Consider the following 21028-nt stretch of genomic DNA (forward strand, 5'->3'; position numbering starts at 1 on the left):
CAGTCAAAACAATTTAATGTATATCTGCAGATTGCCTTCCCTAGTGCCTGAATGCATGTTTTATTGGTTTGTTAAGGAATCCTTTCTACTTACTAGCTGAGGGCCAGAGTACATACACTGGAAGCAGTGTTTTAGAATTTAAGCTTCTGAATTCAGTGACAAACCTATGATAGATACACTTTTTTTTAGATTAGATTACATTACAGTGTGGAAACAGGCCCTTCGGCCCAACAAGTCCACACCGACCCGCCGAAGCGCAACCCACCCATACCCCTACACTTACCCCTTACCTAACACTATGGGCAATTTTAGCATGGCCAATTCACCTGACCTGCACATCTTTGGACTGTGGGAAGAAACCGGTGCACCCGGAGGAAACCCATGCAGACACGGGGAGAACGTGCAAACTCCACACAGTCAGTCGCCTGAGGCGGGAATTGAACCCGGGTCTCAGGCGCTGTGAGGCAGCAGTGCTAACCACTGTGCCACCGTGCCGTGGCACCGTGGCATTGTCGTTAACACAGCCTTACTATACCTTCTTGCTGCTACATATGAAGGTTTGACGGAACTGGCCAAAAATGAACAATGTCAAATGGCAGAACGTCTGTTATTCCAGGGTCCAGGTTCTTTCTGCTAAGTGGGAAAACAGACCTAACCTGACAATCTTGTAAGTCCTCAAATTGAGTTTGCCAATCAGTCCACAAAAGATTGAAAGTAAACAATCAGTGCTTCTGCAGTGAATGCTCTGATTTCCCAGGAAGTTGAAAATATGGAGATGATGAAAACCCCTGAAAGTATTATCCGTATTTAAACATGTAACTTCAGTTATTATTGGGGGAAACAAAATGCCTTTTTTTCAAAGCAATAATTGTTATAAACAAATCCTTACATTCCAGTTTTTTTTTCATTATAATTGTTTACATAGGAATGTTTCCCCTTAGAAGAACACATGTAAAGATATTACACAAATAATGTTTGTATACAATACATTTTGTACACATATTAAATTTTAATATGTAATTAATCATGTTTTCAGTTATTAACATATCATAAACACTACCTGTCAGGAAGATGATCAGAATTACACGATGAATAATAGTTTTGTGCTTTGAATAGAATTCTTGCACCTGTTGATATTTCATTCCACAAGTTCTGAGGAGGCTGAACAGACAAAACATTGGTTCAATTGTAGAAAGATTTATAGGATCTTGTTATTGACAGACATTAAATGTCTCTTGCAGTAAGTGTGTTGAGAGTTGCAATAATATTTGCACGGCAACTAAGGTATATTGAATGTTTGTAAATATTTATGTATGCATTTGATTATACATGGGTGTATGTTTAAGTGTGTTAATGTATGGTTGGTGAGATGTGAACATTGTGTAAGAATACGTTCATGCATGAACATTTCCATTATGTCACTAGACTGATAAAAAGTACCATTCATTTGATTGAACCTGATTCATTAGTTTTCATTTTGGCATCAAAAATAATAGTAAAGTATAGTCCTTCAAAGAGACAGAAGGTAGGAAGTGGATCCCAAGGATCAGTGCTGGATTGTCTGGTTCAAAATGTGCAATTTACACTTGTGACAATGCTGCTCCTTTAATAAGGCTATGTTGTCCTTGTTTTTCTTTCAGAGAAGTCGTAAAAAACACAGGCTCCAAAAAGTCTAAGTTGAAGGGTTTTAGGGCCAATTTGATTATAGCTACATATACTGCCTCAGGCAAAAGCCTTTTAAGTTTAAAAAAAAGCATTTGTACTATAATAAAGTGGTTTCTCTTTCTATATACTCACACGGTATACTCTTTCTAATAATGTTATCTTATATTTTATTGTTTATAATTGTTTGCGAATGATTTATTAAAATGTTGTTTTTAATCACATTATTTGCCATTAAGTCATTTGCATACATCCAGAATACTGGTCCAAACTTAAGACAGACCACAAGGTTGACAGCAGTTGGAAAACATGATCAAAACAGTATATTAACAGACCAAGTTATGCAGAATCTGTAGGCCTTGCAGAAACCTGAGAGAAGAAGTTGATAAGTCTTGATCTATATACTATGAAAAGGACATAAATGCATTAGCAATGATGATAAATAAATATTTACAAGGATGACAACAGAACTGAGGAATTATAGTTATTAGGAAAGGATAAACAGGTTGGGCTGTATTTTACCAGAAATCAGCAATGTGTCAATTTTGGCGAGTTTCATGGAGGGCTTGTCTCCATTAGTTCTAACAAATTTCTGATGCTATCTTTCCAATCTTGTCTCATATACCATGCCTCTATGACACCCTATCGTCATATTCTCCCTTTCAACATGGGCAGCGTATTGGCAACTTCCAGGATCTCCCAGAATTCCTAGCACCATTGTCATTTTGAAACGCAATCACGACCTAGTCAAGTACTGACAGTCTAGTTCCTGTCTATAGCCCCAGACATGTCAGAGGGAAATTGGCATCTCACTTTGCCAACAGGGACCAGATTCCTAGTGGAGAGGGTGTGTGTGTGTGTGTGGTCCTTGCCCCTGGAGCATGCCCTGAGATACTGGTGACAGGGGCTCAAGATGGATGGCCAGGGTAACAAGTGATGAGCTGGAGTCACCAGGTTACTACTGGTAACTTACATATTTAGCACTGCAACTGTCTAGCTTCTATCTGGGGAATTGGAGAAATGAAAATTGTATATCAAAAGAGATGTGATTAACTAATAACAAGATGTTATGCAAATGAATATCAGGTATCTTCTTCCTGTCAAACTCACCCGCTTCTTCCAGGTTTCTTGCCAATGTCCACATCATTTAAAATGCTGGGAAAATTCAGCTAATTGAGTTTCTTTTCTCTTGAAAAAGGCGGAGAAATAAGTGAACGTATCTTTAAAAGTATTATAAAGGTTTTGACAAAGTAGACACAGGGGTTTTCCACTTACAAGGAAACTAAACCAGAATCATTACAAGATACTCACAATGAAAACAAATTGAGAATTCTGAAGAAATTTTCTTCCCTGGAGAACAGGAAGAATAAGAAATCCGCTACTGTAAACAGTGACTGAGATGATCAATACAGATTCAGTTAAGGTGAAGATAAGTAAGTATAAACAGGAGAATGGTGTCGTTAAGTGTGAGACAAAAAAGGAGGGAATCAGTGCTGGGACCACAACTGTTTACAATATATATAAACAAGTTGGAGGACAGAAATAAATTTATTCCAGCCAAATTTGTAGACTGCACAAAAAATAGGTGGCAAGTTAGGTGACAAGGGGAATACAAACCGTTTACAGAGAGATATTGATAAGTTAAGAAAGCTGGCAAATGGATTATAAGGTAGGAATCATGAAATTTGTATTTTGTAAGGGAAAACACTTATTTAAACAAAGAAAAAACTGCAACACCAAGGGACTTAGAGGTCCTTGTGCATGAAACACAAAAGGCTAGCACACATGGCTCATGGAATTTTAAGGCTCATGGAATTTTAGCCCTTATGTCAAATGTTTGAAATGCTGGAATCCAGAAGTCTTACTGCAACTTTACAAGGTGCTGGTGAGACCACATCTGGTGTATTGTTAGCAGTTTTGGATCCCTTATCTTAGAAAACATATTATTCCATTGGAGGCAGTTCAGGAAAAGTTCACTAGGATGATCCCCAGTACCTTGAAATTGTCTTATGTGCAAAGGTTTAAAGGGGTTAGAGTCACAGAGATGTACAAGACAGAAATAGACCGTTCGGTCCAACCCAACCATGCTGACTAGATATTTTACATTAATCTAGTCCCACTTGCTAGGAGAAACCCTTTCTTTGCGTATACCCACCCAGATACCTTTTAAATGTTTTAATTATACCAGCCTCAGCCCTATCCTGAGTGAAAACGTTGCCCCTTAGGTCCCTTGTTAATCTTTCCCCTCTCACCCTAAACCTATACCTTCTAGTTTTCAACTCCCCTACACCAGGGAAAAGACCGGACTATACACCCTAGCCATGCCCCTCATGATTTTATGAACTTCTGTAAGGTCACCCCTCAGCCTCCGATGCTCCAGGAAAAAAATAACCCTAGCTTCTTCAACCCCTCCCTCTAACTCAGACCCTACAATCCTGACAACATCATTGTGAATCTTTTTGCCAGGGTTGTAGGGTTTGAGCTATACTATAGATGAGAACTCTACTCATTTGAATTTAAAAGAATGAATGGTGACCTAATTGAAACATGTAAATGCTGGGAGGACATATCTCACAATTAAGGGATGTCAATTTAAGACTGAGAGGAGGAGGAATTTCTTCTGAGGATTTGGAACTCCTTGCTACAGACAGCTGCGGGGGCAAAGTCCTTGCTTTTATTTAAGCTTGAGTTATATTCTTGATCATTAAGGGATTCAAAGATTACAGGTACTGGCAGTGGAGTGGATGTAAGGAACGTTGGATCAGCCACGATCCTATTGAATGGTAGAAAAAACTTGAGGAGCCAAGTGGACTTCTTATTTCTTATGGTCTTAAAGTCAGAGTGTAGTTTAAACATTAAAATGAACTGGTTGGTATTTTTCTGTCATCTATTCTGTGTAAATGTAATTCAGTCTCTGATCTATGACCAATGTAGAATGCATTACAGACAGTGATAAAATAAATTCAAGAATAAATGCAAACAAATATATTTTGATTTGGAATGCAATAAAAGGATCATGAACTAGAAAGGATACGAGTTTGAGGAAGACATTTAGAAGGTAAATGAATGTTCACGAACTCAACCCTGAACTTCAGTCCAATGAAGTGCATAAGTGAATAGAGAAATGGATAAAGTAGGTGCGTCAACGTATACCATTGTGGTGAAACATCTCAGAGTATGTTATGCACCAGGTGGGCCACTGTGTCAAGAATTAGCAAAGTTTAAGGTTGCTGAAAATGAAAAAAAAACAGGAATAGTCAAAATAAAGTTGCAAGGGAAGAAAGGGGATCAAGATGCTTACTCAGGAGGTTACGCATGAGATGATAAAGTCTTGAAATCTTGTTCCAGAAAGCAGAAATTTGAAGGGAAGATGAACAAATATTTGCTTAATAATTATTATTTCAGTAATCCTGTGATAAGCATTTTTCTTAATGTTATTATCAGGGCCATTAGGATCAATTTGTGACATATCTGTCCTTGACTTATTGTTCAGTTACCTACAAATGCACTTAAACTTACTACTATTTCCAAAGTTAAACATAGAGAAAAATGTGAAAATTTTTTATCTTTACATGCAAGTTTCATACCTTTTAAATTTAGAGGGTGATTCATCTTCAGGTGCTTGCTGTGTTGGCTCCACTTCTAAAGTCGTCTCTGACTGGAGGTCACTGATAACATTTTAAAAATTAATAATATCAATTTGTGTTGAAATACATGTTTAATCATGAGATAAAAGTAAATATACTTACGTTACATCATAAAAACAAAAGACATAGGATCAGAAGTAGCCATTTCAGCTCACGAAGTATATTCCACCTTCAATGAAATCATGGCTGATCTGATAATCCTTGACTCTACTTTCCTGTCTTTTCCCCAAACCATTGATACCTTTACTGATTAAAAATCTATCTCTGCCTTGAATATACCATATACCATATCACTGTGCCTCAGTATACGTGACAATCAATTCAATTCCTCACCAATTGACTACCCACCTATTTGCATCATCTGCAAACATAGCTATAGTAGATTTGTTTTCTTCATCGAAGTCATTAGTATATGTTGTAAATATTTTTGGCCTCAGCACTGGTCCCTGTGGCACATCAGTAGTTACAGTTTGCCATTCTGAAAATGGCTCCTTTAATCCAACTCGTCTTCATTAGTTAGCCAATCCTCTATCCATGCTAATTTACGTCTTTCAACATAGTCAGGTCTTATCTTATTAAGTAGCCAAATGTGTGGTACCTTATCAAGCATCCTCTGAAGATCCTACTTCCTTTGTCTATTCGACTTGTGATCTTCTTAAAATTTCTAGTAAATTTGTTAGGCATGATTTCCCCTTATGAAGCCATGCTGACTATGCTGGATCATATTAAGCATTCCTAAAGTACATCTTTTGGAACAGACATTAACATTTTCCCAATATCAGACATTAAGCTAACTGGTCTATATTTAATTTTTTTTTTGTCTTTCCCTTATCTCCTGATGAGTTAATATCTAGTCAAGTTAACCTATTTCAGGGTCAAGCTGCAGTTTGCCACAGAACTGAAAGACAGCAGTTGCAGTCAGAGTTCTAGGAAACATCTACAGCCCAAATAGGTCTCTCTCTCACCGTCTTGAAGACAAATATCACTCAAAACCTCGAAAAGCAATTCAACTCACTCAAAAACATGTCCTACTGACAGGCTACAAAACCGAGGTTCACCATGGTTGATACCAAAAACCTAAAGAACCTAAAGGCACTTCATTCTCAACTCTTGAGCCACAGAAATTGTTCCTTTCTGCCTATGTTTCACACCCACATTTTTGCAGATTTCTGTCTTGTCTGCATATGTGTTCTATTTGTGCATGAATGTGCGCATTGGGATTTCAAGGAGGTTTGGTTAAGTTTGCGAATTACCAATTAACCCTGTTTTTCTACTGTTAAAAAGAATAAGTTTGCTTATAGAGAATAAGTTTTGTTTCTATATTTATTAATGAACCTGGCTGTGTTTCTTTTCTCTTAAATGGTGGTCACAGCAAGCAAATTCAACAATATAGTGATTAACTGGTTATTTATACATTTGTGACGGCTTGAAGAAATTTGGTTTTTGACTTCAAGCACATCCTTCCCATTAGGGTTGTGACACGTCGCAGAAAGAATTTTCAGATCTGTGTGTTTTCAGTAATTAATTTTCAGAACTTCTGGTCTTCAGCCACCTTTAAGTACTCACTGCCAGTTGTACGGGTACCTCTATTTTTAGGTTGAACGGTATCTCAACTACATGCTCTTTAACTTTGACTTAGGCAACATCTTGCTCATCATTGAAGACAAGCACAAAATATACATTCAGTACCAAAGGAAGATTGTCTTCCCATACGCACAAGTCTCTTTTTGTTCCTCTTAGCCTCACCTATTGTCTTACAAGTTTTTAAATTATTAAAGAAGACTTGTGGATTTCAAGTATGAAATGACTCAAGTGGATGAAGTGAAAACAAATGAAAATTTATCACAATTTCATAGCATTTAGATTAACTAAGAAAAGAAATAAGTTCCAATTTGGAGCAAATATACTTAAATGGAGGAGCATTCAGGTGAGAAAGTTGAAGATCTAGTTACAATTTACCCAAGACCACTTGCCGCAATAGCATGGATCTTGCAGCTGCTCCTGGGATTGCAGGCTTAAAAATTTATTATAGAATTATGACAGTTACTACAATTATATTTCATTAATAAGATGTTTATTCATTTTGTTTCTTTAACATTAAGAAACAAAACAAAAAATTCATGATTTCTTTTTAAACTGACTTTCTTTACGAGATTTTCAAAGACCTACAGTCAATGGTTGAATTTTTTTTTATTCTAAATTTAGAAGCTTTAAAAAAAAAAGACCCTTTTAAAGGAAGTCTTCTTTTTACTATGCAAGAGTTTTTTTTGAAAAGCCCAAAGTTTTGTTTTTTAAATATGGAATTGTGGTTTCATTTTGGAGAGTCCTACACGTGGTTGGCTTTGGAGAAGTTTTTTTATATATTTGAGGAATTTTTTGAAGAGGTGTCATTTTAATTCAGTTAATCAGCTAAGTGGTCAATTTTATTTAAACTTTATATGTTTGATATTGTTTTGTTTTTGCATTTTAACATTACTTTCTGTTGGCAATGAAAGGTAGTTTATTTTATACACAAGGTGTTATTGAAAGTTGGTTTTTTAGGCTTAATGTTATTAAGGTAGATACAAGGTACAGTGTGAGATGGCTAGTAGACTTAGAAAAGTGATTCCACAGCAGGATCAGTCATAGATGGGTGACTGACTGACAGGAAAGGTAAGTAGTTAGTTCAAAAGTCTTCACTGTTTATTCTTCTATGAATAGATATTCAGTGTTTGGTATTGTTGAAAGCGATATTCTCCCTGAGGGAAATAAAAGGACCACTCATTTATTGGAAACCAGAAATCATTGTTATGTTAGATAGCATTTGACACAATTTAAATAGAATAATTGTTACAGCGTACTCTCCTGACGGGCACAGACAAGAGATTCTGCAGCAGAGGAAGTTAATTAGAAAAGAAAGACAAGAGAGATTCAGAGTACATAATAACTTTAAAGAGCTAAATTGCATTTATTTCAATGCAAGGCATCTTGCAGATAAGGCTGATGAACTCAGGGCATGTTTGGAAACATGGGATTTGGATGTAGGATGTTATGTTGCTAGCATTAAGGATGTCTCTAAACTATTCAAGCATATTATTAAAGGCAAGATTGAGAAGCTGGAACTCATTGGAAATGTTGGTAGAAATAATGTTTTATGACAGATTCCTCCCAGATTGTCTCAACGCTTTCTATGCTTGCTTTGAGCAGAATTTTGGCGGAGAGGTAACACCCATTTCAACAAGTCCTGACAAACTTATCCCAACAGTCACTGCATCAGAGGTCAGATTAGTTTTCCTTCGTGTGAATCCAAGGAAAGTGATGGGACCAGGCGAGTACCAGGCCATGCACTCACAGCATGCGCAGACCAACTGGCAGAGGTCTTCTCGGACATCTTCAACCTCTCCCAGCAGCAGGTCACTGTCCCTGCTTGTTTCAAGAGGGCCAACATCATTTCTGTGCCTAAGAAGGCTCATGCAGCATGTCTCAATGACTACTGCCGAGTGGCCCTAACTTCAGTGGTCATGAAGTGCTTTGAAAGGCTGGTCATGGCATTAATCACCTCCAGCCACCCCACAACTCTTGACCCACTCCAATTTGCCTATCGGACCAACAGATCCACATCAGATGCCATATCACTTGCCCTTCACTCCTCCCAAGAATATCTTGACACCAAGAATAGCTACATAAGAATCCTACTTGTTGACTACAGTTTGGCCTTCAACACTATTATCCCCTCGAGACTGATTACTAAACTTAGTGATCTCAGACGAAGCCCCAATCTGCAACTGGATCCTCAATTTCCTGACCCACAGATCACAGTGAAGATTGGGGACAATATTTCACCCTCACTAACACAACACTGGAGCTCCCCCCAGAGGTGCAAACTCAGCCCCCTTCTGCACTCACTGTATAACCATGACTAAGTCACCAAATACCAGACTAATGCCATTTACAAATACGCTGATGACACCACCATCGTCGGTCAAATCTCAGATGGCAACAAAACAGACTACAGACGGGTGGTGGAAGACCTGGAAAAATGGTACACCAAGAACAACCTAGCTCTCAATAGCAGCAAAACCAAGGAACTCATTATTGACTTTCTTGTTACTCATGCCCCCCACCACATTAACAGCACAGAGGTGGAACGAGTGGAGAGTGTCAAGCTCCTGGGAGTGGTCATCCACAACAAGCTTTCTTGGACTCTTCATGTAGATGCACTGGTTACAAAGGCCCAACATCTCTTCTTCGTCAGGCAGCTGAGGAAATTTGGCATGACGGCGAATACTCTTGCCAACTTTTATAGGTGCACCATCAAGAGCATTCTGTCTGGATGTATCACTGATAGTATGGCAACCGTGCCATTTAAGATCAGAGACCGTTACACAGAGAGTGGTGAACTCAGCCCGGACAATCACAAAGGCCAACCTCCCATTTATAGAATCCATCTATCAGGCCCGCTGTCAAGGAAAGCCCGCCAGCATTCTCAAAGGTCCATCCCATCCTGGCAATGCTTTTTGACAACCACTACCATCAGGGAGAAGGTACAGAAGCCTGAACACACGCACCAGCCAGCTTCGTAACAGTTTCTACCCTACTGTTGTTAGAATACTGAATGGACTCTCAAACTCTTAACATTTGCCTGTACCTGTGTTTTTGTTTTTGCTGCTGCTTACCTATTATTTACTATCTATGCTACTTAACCATGTGATCTGCCTGTATTGCTCGCAAGACAAAGCTTTTCACTGTGCCTCGGTACACATGACAATGAATTCAATTCAATTTTAGGGAAAATATTAAAGCTTTACAGAGTGAATTTAAGAGGTTAGGTACAAGATTAAAAAATATAACCTTAAAAGTAGTAATCTCTGGTGTACTCCCAAAGCCAAACTTGAACAAGGGAAGGAACAAAAGGATAAAGGAAATAAATCAATGACTGAAGTAGTGGTGCTATTGTGTCGGGATTCAGGTTTTTGGACAATTGGAATTTCTTCTGGGTCAGAAAAGACATGTTCAAAAAGATAGGGTTTATCCTGAACTATAAAGGGCCAATATCTTCACAGGGAGATTTGCTGATTCCATCAAGGGAGATTTTATACTGCTAAAGTTGGGGTGCTGGAATTCTAAGTTGCAATGCAAATAGAAAGATTGAGGAGGAAGGTTCTGAATGTGAACAGAGTAAGTTAATTTGAAAAGAAAGACAAGAAAGATTCAGTATATTTAGTAACTCTAAAGAATTAAATTGCATTTAGTTCAATGCAAGGGGTCTTGCAGATAAGGCTGATGAACTTAGGGCATGTTTGGAAATATGGAATTGGGATGTCACAGCTATTACAGAAACTTGGCTGAGAGATAGACCTGCTGCGCTTTTCCAGCCATACATTTTCAGCTCTGATCTCCAGCATCTGCAGTCCTCACTTTCTCCTGAGAGATAGAAAGGTCTGGCAGCTCAATGTTCCAGGTTTTAGAAGGATAGAAAAGGAGGCAAGAGAGGAGCAGTAGAGGCATTTTGATCAAAGAATATACTGCCGCTGAAGATATTTCTGAAAAATCGTCCAGTGAAAATATATGGGTAGAAATTAGAAATAAGAAAAGGAAAGATCACCTTGATAGGATTGCACTTATAGACTCCCGAATAGTCAGAGGAAAATTGAGAAACAATTATGTAGTGAGATCTCAGAAATATGTAAGCATAATAAGGTTGTAATAACGGGGGCTTTTAATTTTCCAAACATTAACACAATGGTAGAGCCCCAGTCAAAGATTTAGATGGTGAAAAATTTATCAAATGAGTTCAGGACAATTTTCTTTATTAATATGTGGACACTCCTCCTATAGGAGGAGCAAAAACGGATCTTTTGAGCACTAACACAGGGCTAATGACTGAGTTAAGGTAGGGGAACACTTTGGGTCTAGCGATCATAATTCTATTAGTTTAAAAATGGTTATGGAAAAGGATAAGCCTTCCACAAAAGTTGAAGTTTTAAACTGCAGTAAGGTAAATTTAATTGGTATGAAACAAGAACTTTCAAAAGTTGATTGAAAAGACCGGTTGCAGGTAAAACAACATTTGAGAAGTGGGAGGCTTTCAAGGTTGTGATGAATAGACTTCAAAAGGTATTATGTTACTGTTAGAGTGAAGGGTAAAGCTTGGCAAGATTAATGAACAATGGATGACCATAAGACATAGGAGCAGGAAATAGGCCGTTCAGCCCATCGAGTCCGCACTGCCATTCAATCATGGCTGATTAATTTCTCAACCCCATTCTTCCGCTTTCTCCATGTAACCCTTGATCCCCTTGACAATCAAGAACCTATCTCCGTCATACTCAATGACCTGGGGCCGCCACAGCCTTCTGTGGCAATGAATCCCATACATTCGTCACTCTCTGGCTGAAGAAGTTTCTCCTTATCTCGTTCTTATCTTCCCTTTACAATAAGGCTGTGCCCTCGGGTCCTAGTCTCCCCTACCAATGGAAACATCTTCCCAACATCCACTCTGTCCAGGCTATTCAGTATTCTGTAAGTTTCAATTAGATCCCCCCTCATCCTTCTAAACTCCATCGAGTATAAAACCAGTGCCCTCAAACGTTCCTCGTATGATAAGCATTTCATTCCTGGGACCATTCTTGTGAATCTCCTCTGAACATGCTCCAGGGCAAGTACATCCTTCCTGAGATATGGGGCCCAAAACAGCACACACTACTCCAAATGTGATCTGACCAGAGCCCTATAGAGCACAGCCCTACTTTTATATTCAAGTTCTCTCAAAATAAATGCCATCAATGTATTTGCCTTCCTAACTACTAACTCAACCTGCAAGCTTACCTTGAGAGAATCATGGACTAGAACTCTCAAGTCTCTTTACACTTTAGACTTCTGAATTTTCTCCCCATTTACAAAATAGTCCATGTCTCTATTCTTACTACCAAAGTACATGATCTCACACTCTCCTACATTGTACTCCATCTGTCATTTCTTTGCCTACTCACCTAACCTGTCCAAATCGTTCTGCAGCTTTCCCACCTCCTCAATATTAACCTGTCCTTCTACCTGTGTATCATGTGCAAACTTACTCAGAATGCTCTCAGTTCCTTCATCGAGATCGCTAAATGTATAAAGTGAAAAGTTGTGATCCGAACACTGAGCCTTACGAAACACCACTTGTCACCAGCTGCCATCCTGAGAAAGATCTTTCTTCCAACTCTTATTTCTGCCAGACAGTCAAGCTTCTATCCATGCGAGCACCTTCCCTCTAATTCCATGAGCCCTTATCTTACTCAGTAGCCTTCTGTGCGGCACCTTGTCAAAGGCCTTCTTGAAGTCCAGATAGATTATATCCGTTGGCTCTCCTTGGTCTAACATGCTCATTAGTTCCTCAAAGAATTCTAGCAATTTGTAAGGCAGGACATCCCATTAATGAAACTACACTGACTTTGCCCTATTTTACCAAGCATTCAGAAATCTCATCCTTCACAATTGACTTCAGGATCTTACTCATGACCATGGTTAGGCTAATTGGTCTGGAATTTTGCATCTTTTGTCTTACTCCTTTACAAAGATATTGAAGTTCTAGTCAAGAATAAAAGAGAATCTTATTCTAAGTTTGCTCGCCGAGCTGAAAGGTTTGTTTTCAGATATTCGTCACCATACCGGGTAACATCATCAGTGACAAAATTAGAATAGTGCTGGAAAAGCACAGCAGGTCAGACAGCATACAAGGAGCAGGAAAATCAATGTTTCGGTCAGAAGCCCTTCATCAGGAATGAAGGGCTCCTGCCCTCATTCCTGAAGAAGAGCTCCTGCCCGAAACTTCGATTTTCCTGCTCCTCGGATGCTGCATGATCTGCTGTGATTTTCCAGCATCACTCTAATCTTGACTCTAATCTCCAGCATCTGCAGTACTCACTTTCACCTAACATCATCAGTGAGCCTCCGATGAAGCACTGGTGTTACATCCCACTTTCTATTTAAGTGTTTTGATTTCTTAAGGCAGGTGATATCATTTCCAGTTTCTTTTTCCCCCTCAGAGAATGCTAGATGGGGGTCCATATCGATGTCTTTATTGATGGAGTTCCATTTAGAATGCCAGACGTGTCTCTGTTTAGCTTGTCCTATGATGGATGTGTTGTCCCAGTCAAAGTGGTGTCCTTCCTTGTCTGTATATAAGGATACTAGTGATAGTGGGTCATGTCTTTTGGTTACTAGTTGGTGTTCATGTATCCTGGTGGCTAGTCTTCTGCTTGTTTGTCTGATGCAGTGTTTGTTAGTCTTTGCATGGTATTTTTTAAATGACATTTGTTTTGCTAGTTGTTGTATAGGGTCCTTTAAGTTCATTAGCCACTGTTTAAGTCTGTTGGTAGGTTTGTGGGCTACTATGATGCCAAAGGGTCTGAGTAGTCTGGAAGTCATTTCTGATATGTCTTTTATGTAAGTTAATGCTATATAGTTTTTGGTTGCATTGTGTCTGCTTGCTTGGGTTTGTTTCTGGGGAATCATCAGACTCTGTTTATTGAGTACCTGTTCTTCCTGAATATGCTGTATAGATATTTTTCTTCAGCTGTTTGTAGTCCCTGGAGTGTGTCGTGGCTTATTGAAGCGATGTTTGTGTGTTTGGGGTGATTGCTCCTGTAGTTAAGTATTTGATCTGTATGTGTTGTTTTTCTGTAGACACTGGTTTTAAGTTCTCCATTAACTGTTCGTTCTACTGTAACTTTTAGGAATGGGAATCTGTTGTCATTCTACTCCTCTTTGTAAATTTTATACCAGTAAGGATATTGTTGATGGTGTTGTAGGTTTCTTCTAATTTGTTCTGTTTTGTAATCACGAAGGTGTCATCCACGCAGCAGACCCAGTTTGGGTTGGATACTTGTGAGGGCTGTTTGTTCGAGTCTCTGTATTCCTGCTTCTGCTAGGAACCCTGATTTTGGTGATCCCACAGATGTTCCATTGATTTGTTTGTAGGTCCTGTTATTGAATGTGAAGTGGGTGGTGAGGCACAGGTCTACTAGCTTGGGGATGTTGTCTTTGCTGATGAAGTTGGTGCTGCCTGATGTTTGTGTCTTTGGTTCCTCTAGTAGTGCAGTCAGTGTTTCTTTGGCCAGGTTGATGTTAATTGATGTGAACAGGGCTGTTACGTCAAAGGAGAACATTATTTCAACCTCTTCCGTCTTGGTGTCTTTGATGGTGTTCAGGAATTCTGGGGTGGAGTGAATGGCATGGCATGAGTCTTCTACCAGGTATTTGAGTTTTCGGTGGAGTTCCCTTGGTTAGTCTGTACGTCGGTGTTCCAGATAGTGAAACTATAGGTCCGGGGGGGGGCCTCCAATTTGTGTACTGTAGTCTGTAGAAGCGGGGTGTGTTGGATCCATCCGGTTTCATTTTTTGGAAGTCTGTCTTGTTTAATTGTCCCGATTCCTGAAGCCTTTTCAATGTGAATGTGAAACAGTTTTCTAGTCGTGGGGTGAGGTCGGGTCTATCACCACCTGTTGGTAAATGTCGGTATCTGCAAGCAGTGAGTTCGCTTTTTCAAACGTACAGGGGAACCTCGATTATCCGAACGTGATGGGCAGGCACCATTTCGTTGGGATAATCGATTATTCGGTTAATCAATTAAATGCCTTTCCTCTGGGGCTCGGAGTTTTTAAAGTCTGCTCCTCGTTCAGGAGACTACAGCAGCGCACAGCGCTTGAGGCCCCCCCCCCCCCACAACCGTGCACAACACCGCATCCCCACCCCCAACAATGTCCAACACCACCCCCGCCCCCAACCGTGTCCAACACCGCACCCCCGGCCCCCAACCCCGTCCAACACCTCCTCCCGCCCCCCCCGCACCCACCCCTAACCCTTTCCAACATCGCCTCCCGCCCCCAGCCCCAACCCCAACCCTTCCAACACCAGCCCCCACCCTCAACACAATCCAACACCACTTCCCGCCATCCACCCCCATACACATCCACCCCCTCTCTGGGGCAGCTGGACTGGACACCAACAACAAGACTGCTGCATTTGCTTTTGTAGGGTAAGCCTCCAAAGAGCGCGCGCGCGCACACACACCCCTTTTTGACAGGTTCCACGTTTGCCCTATACAGGACAGTGTTGGAGAGATTATAAGGAGAAAGGGGGTTTAAGGTACACGCCTGTGTAGAACTCCAGGGAAAGTGTGGGGAGAGAGAGAGAGAGAGAGAACGAGAGAGAGAGAGAGAACGAGAGAGAGAGAGAGAGAGAACGAGAGTGAGAGAGAGAGCACGAGAGTGAGAGAGAGAGCTCGAGAGTGAGAGAGAGAGCTCGAGAGTGAGAGAGAGAGCGCGCAGGAGAGAGAGAGCGCGCAGGAGAGAGAGAGCGCGCAGGAGAGAGAGAGCGCGCAGGAGAGAGAGAGCGCGCAGGAGAGAGAGAGCGCGCAGGAGAGAGAGAGCGCGCAGGAGAGAGAGAGCGCGCAGGAGAGAGAGAGCGCGCAGGAGAGAGAGAGCGCGCAGGAGAGAGAGAGCGCGCAGGAGAGAGAGAGAGCGCGCAGGAGAGAGAGAGAGCGCGCAGGAGAGAGAGAGAGCGCGCAGGAGAGAGAGAGAGCGCGCAGGAGAGAGAGAGCGCGCAGGAGAGAGAGAGCGCGCGCAGGAGAGAGAGAGCGCGCGCAGGAGAGAGAGAGCGCGCGCAGGAGAGAGAGAGCGCGCGCAGGAGAGAGAGAGCGCGCGCAGGAGAGAGAGAGCGCGCGCAGGAGAGAGAGCGCGCGCAGGAGAGAGAGCGCGCGCAGGAGAGAGAGAGCGCGCAGGAGAGAGAGAGCGCGCAGGAGAGAGAGAGCGCGCAGGAGAGAGAGAGCGCGCAGGAGAGAGAGAGCGCGCAGGAGAGTGAGAGCGCGCAGGAGAGTGAGAGCGCGCAGGAGAGAGAGAGCGCGCAGGAGAGAGAGAGCGCGCAGGAGAGAGAGAGCGCGCAGGAGAGAGAGAGCGCGCAGGAGAGAGAGAGCGCGCAGGAGAGAGAGAGCGCGCAGGAGAGAGAGAGCGCGCAGGAGAGAGAGCGCGCGCAGGAGAGAGAGAGCGCGCGCAGGAGAGAGGGAGCGCGCGCAGGAGAGAGGGAGCGCGCGCAGGAGAGAGAGAGCGCGCAGGAGAGAGAGAGCGCGCAGGAGAGAGAGAGCGCGCAGGAGAGAGAGAGCGCGCAGGAGAGAGAGAGCGCGCAGGAGAGAGAGAGCGCGCAGGAGAGAGAGAGCGCACAGAGAGAGAGCGCGCAGGAGAGAGAGAGCGCGCAGGAGAGAGAGAGCGCGCAGGAGAGAGAGCGCGCAGGAGAGAGAGATCGCGCAGGAGAGAGCGCGCAGGAGAGAGAGAGCACGCAGGAGAGAGAGCGCGCGCAGGAGAGAGAGAGCGCAGGAGAGAGTGAGCGCAGGAGAGAGAGAGCGCGCAGGAGAGAGAGAGCGCGCAGGAGAGAGAGAGCGCGCAGCAGAGAGAGAGCGCGCAGGAGAGAGAGCGCGCAGGAGAGAGAGAGCGCGCAGGAGAGAGAGAGCGCGCAGGAGAGAGAGCGCGCGCAGGAGAGAGAGCGCGCAGGAGAGAGAGAGCGCAGGAGAGAGTGAGCGCAGGAGAGAGAGAGCGCGCAGGAGAGAGAGAGCGCGCAGGAGAGAGAGAGCGCGCAGCAGAGAGAGAGCGCGCAGGAGAGAGAGAGCGCGCAGGAGAGAGAGAGCGCGCAGGAGAGAGAGAGCGCGCAGGAGAGAGAGAGCGCGCAGGAGAGAGAGAGCGCGCAGGAGAGAGAGAGCGCGCAGGAGAGAGAGAGCGCGCAGGAGAGAGAGAGAGCGCGCAGGAGAGAGAGAGCGCGCAGGAGAGAGAGAGCGCGGAAGGAGAGAGAGAGAGCGCAGGAGAGAGAGAGAGAGCGCAGGAGAGAGAGAGAGAGCGCAGGAGAGAGAGAGAGAGGGCAGGAGAGAGAGAGAGAGCGCAGGAGAGAGAGAGAGAGCGCAGGAGAGAGAGAGAGAGAGCGCAGGAGAGAGAGAGAGAGAGCACAGGAGAGAGAGAGACAGAGCGCAGGAGAGAGAGAAGCGCGCGCAGGAGAGAGAGCGCGCGCAGGAGAGAGAGAGCGCGCGCAGGAGAGAGAGAGCGCGCGCAGGAGAGAGAGAGCGCGCGCAGGAGAGAGAGAGCGCGCGCAGGAGAGAGAGAGCGCGCGCAGGAGAGAGAGAGCGCGCGCAGGAGAGAGAGAGCGCGCGCAGGAGAGAGAGAGCGCGCGCAGGAGAGAAAGAGCGCGCGCAGGAGAGAAAGAGCGCGCGCAGGAGAGAAAGAGCGCACGCAGGAGAGAAAGAGCGCGCACAGGAGAGAGAGAGCGCGCAGGAGAGAGAGAGAGCGCGCAGGAGAGAGAGAGCGCGCGCAGGAGAGAGAGAGCGCGCGCAGAAGAGCGCGCGCAGGAGAGAGAGAGCGCGCAGGAGAGAGAGAACGCGCAGGAGAGAGAGAGCGCGCAGGACTGAGAGAGCGCGCAGGACTGAGAGAGCGCGCAGGAGAGAGAGAGAGCGCGCAGGAGAGAGAGAGCGCGCGCAGGAGAGAGAGAGCGCGCGCAGGAGAGAGAGAGCGCGCGCAGGAGAGAGAGAGCACGCGCAGGAGAGAGAGAGCACGCGCAGGAGAGAGAGAGCACGCAGGAGAGAGAGAGCGCGCAGGAGAGTGAGAGCGCGCAGGAGAGTGAGAGCGCGCAGGAGAGTGAGAGCGCGCAGGAGAGAGAGAGCGCGCAGGAGAGAGAGAGCGCGCAGGAGAGAGAGAGCGCGCAGGAGAGAGAGAGCGCGCAGGAGAGAGAGAGCGCGCAGGAGAGAGAGAGCGCGCAGGAGAGAGAGAGCGCGCAGGAGAGAGAGAGCGCGCAGGAGAGAGAGAGCGCGCAGGAGAGAGAGAGCGCGCAGGAGAGAGAGCGCGCGCAGGAGAGAGAGAGCGCGCAGGAGAGAGAGAGCGCGCAGGAGAGAGAGAGCGCGCAGGAGAGAGAGAGAGAGCGCAGGAGAGAGAGAGAGCGCGCAGGAGAGAGAGAGCGCGCGCAGGAGAGAGAGAGCGCGCAGGAGAGAGAGAGCGCGCAGGAGAGAGAGCGCGCGCAGGAGAAAGAGCGCGCAGGAGAGAGAGCGCGCAGGAGAGAGAGCGCGCGCTGGAGAGAGAGAGCGCGCAGGAGAGAGAGAGCACGCAGGAGAGAGAGAGCACGCAGGAGAGAGAGCGCGCAGGAGAGAGAGAGCGTGCAGGAGAGAGAGAGCGTGCAGGAGAGAGAGAGAGCGCGCAGGAGAGAGAGAGCGCGCAGGAGAGAGAGAGAGAGAGAGCGCAGGAGAGAGAGAGAGCGCAGGAGAGAGAGAGAGAGCGCAGGAGAGAGAGAGCGCGCGCAGGAGAGAGAGAGCGCGCGCAGGAGAGAGAGAGCGCGCGCAGGAGAGAGAGAGCGCGCGCAGGAGAGAGAGAGCGCGCGCAGGAGAGAGAGAGCGCGCAGGAGAGAGAGAGCGCGGAGAGAGAGCGCGCAGGAGAGAGAGAGCGCGCAGGAGAGAGAGAGCGCGCAGGAGAGAGAGAGAGCGCGCAGGAGAGAGAGAGAGCGCGCAGGAGAGAGAGAGCGCGCAGGAGAGAGAGAGCGCGCAGGAGAGAGAGAGCGCGCAGGAGAGAGAGAGCGCGCAGGAGAGAGAGAGCGCGCAGGAGAGAGAGAGAGTGCAGGAGAGAGAGAGAGAGCGCAGGAGAGAGAGCGCAGGAGAGAGAGCGCAGGAGAGAGAGACAGAGCGGAGGAGAGAGAGAAGCGCGCAGGAGAGAGAGCGCGCGCGCAGGAGAGAGAGAGCGCGCGCAGGAGAGAGAGAGCGCGCGCAGGAGAGAGAGAGCGCGCGCAGAAGAGAGAGAGCGCGCGCAGAAGAGAGAGAGCGCGCGCAGAAGAGAGAGAGCGCGCGCAGAAGAGAGAGAGCGCGCGCAGGAGAGAGCGCGCGCAGGAGAGAGAGAGCGCGCAGGAGAGAGAGAGCGCGCAGGAGAGTGAGAGCGCGCAGGAGAGAGAGAGCGCGCAGGAGAGAGAGAGCGCGCAGGAGAGAGAGCGCGCAGGAGAGAGCGCGCACGAGAGAGAGAGCGCGCAGGAGAGAGAGAGCGCGCGCAGGAGAGAGAGAGCGCGCGCAGGAGAGAGAGAGCGCGCGCAGGAGAGAGAGAGCGCGCGCAGGAGAGAGAGAGCGCGCGCAGGAGAGAGAGAGCGCGCGCAGGAGAGAGAGCGCGCGCGCACGAGAGAGAGAGCGCGCAGGAGAGAGAGAGCGCGCGCAGGAGAGAGAGAGCGCGCGCAGGAGAGAGAGAGCGCGCAGGAGAGAGAGAGCGCGCAGGAGAGAGAGAGCGCGCAGGAGAGAGAGAGCGCGCAGGAGAGAGAGAGCGCGCAGGAGAGAGAGTGCGCGCAGGAGAGAGAGTGCGAGCAGGAGAGAGAGAGAGAGCGCAGGAGAGAGAGAGAGAGCGCAGGAGAGAGAGAGCGCAGGAGAGAGAGAGAGCGCAGGAGAGAGAGAGCGTGCAGGAGAGAGAGCGCGCAGGAGAGAGAGAGAGCGCGCGCAGGAGAGAGAGAGCGCGCGCAGGAGAGAGAGAGCGCGCGCAGGTGAGAGAGCGCGCGCAGGAGAGAGAGAGCGCGCGCAGGAGAGAGGGAGCGCGCGCAGGAGAGAGAGAGCGCGCAGGAGAGAGAGAGCGCGCAGGAGAGAGAGAGCGCGCAGGAGAGAGAGAGCGCGCAGGAGAGAGAGCGCGCGCAGGAGAGAGAGCGCGCAGGAGAGAGTGAGCGCAGGAGAGAGAGAGCGCGCAGGAGAGAGAGAGAGAGAGCGCAGGAGAGAGAGAGAGCGCGCAGGAGAGAGAGAGAGAGCGCAGGAGAGAGAGAGAGAGCGCAGGAGAGAGAGAGAGAGCGCAGGAGAGAGACAGAGAGCGCAGGAGAGAGAGAGACAGAGCGCAGGAGAGAGAGAAGCGCGCGCAGGAGAGAGAGAGCGCGCGCAGGAGAGAGAGAGCGCGCGCAGGAGAGAGAGAGCGCGCGCAGGAGAGAGAGAGCGCGCGCAGGAGAGAGAGAGCGCGCGCAGGAGAGAGAGAGCGCGCGCAGGAGAGAGAGAGCGCGCGCAGGAGAGAGAGAGCGCGCGCAGGAGAGAAAGAGCGCGCGCAGGAGAGAAAGAGCGCGCGCAGGAGAGAAAGAGCGCGCGCAGGAGAGAAAGAGCGCGCGCAGGAGAGAAAGAGCGCGCGCAGGAGAGAAAGAGCGCGCGCAGGAGAGAGAGAGCGCGCGCAGGAGAGAGAGAGCGCGCGCAGGAGAGAGAGAGCGCGCGCAGGAGAGAGAGAGCGCGCGCAGGAGAGAGAGAGCGCGCAGGAGAGAGAGCGCGCAGGAGAGAGAGAGCGCGCAGGAGAGAGAGAGCGCGCAGGAGAGAGAGAGCGCGCAGGAGAGAGAGAGCGCGCAGGAGAGAGAGAGAGCGCGCAGGAGAGAGAGAGCGCGCGCAGGAGAGAGAGAGCGCGCAGGAGAGAGAGAGCACGCAGGAGAGAGAGAGCGCGCAGGAGAGTGAGAGCACGCAGGAGAGTGAGAGCGCGCAGGAGAGTGAGAGCGCGCAGGAGAGAGAGAGCGCGCAGGAGAGAGAGAGCGCGCAGGAGAGAGAGAGCGCGCAGGAGAGAGAGAGCGCGCGCAGGAGAGAGAGAGCGCGCGCAGGAGAGAGAGAGCACGCGCAGGAGAGAGAGAGAGCGCGCAGGAGAGAGAGAGCGCGCAGGAGAGTGAGAGCGCGCAGGAGAGAGCGCGCAGGAGAGAGAGAGCGCGCAGGAGAGAGAGAGCGCGCAGGAGAGAGAGAGCGCGCAGGAGAG

General features: G+C 46.8%; 1 protein-coding gene across 6 annotated transcripts in view; it reads right to left on the minus strand.

Moving 5' to 3' along the window:
* LOC122561322 (solute carrier family 28 member 3-like) overlaps nt 1-21028 on the minus strand; it is a 228942-nt gene that overhangs the window by 182318 nt on the left and 25596 nt on the right. For all 6 annotated transcript variants that reach the window (XM_087997568.1, XM_043713029.2, XM_087997563.1 and 3 more), the window contains 2 exons: nt 5250-5330; nt 1061-1161 (listed from right to left, as the gene is read on the minus strand). In XM_087997568.1, coding sequence (XP_087853694.1) covers nt 1061-1142 — 82 coding nt within the window. In that variant the 5' untranslated portion in view covers nt 1143-1161; nt 5250-5330. The remainder of the gene's footprint in view (nt 1-1060; nt 1162-5249; nt 5331-21028) is intronic.

Source organism: Chiloscyllium plagiosum, unplaced genomic scaffold, assembly GCF_037043375.1.
Source record: "Chiloscyllium plagiosum isolate Xiang-an unplaced genomic scaffold, Cpla_swu_hap1 HiC_scaffold_2, whole genome shotgun sequence".
NCBI lineage: Eukaryota > Metazoa > Chordata > Chondrichthyes > Orectolobiformes > Hemiscylliidae > Chiloscyllium > Chiloscyllium plagiosum.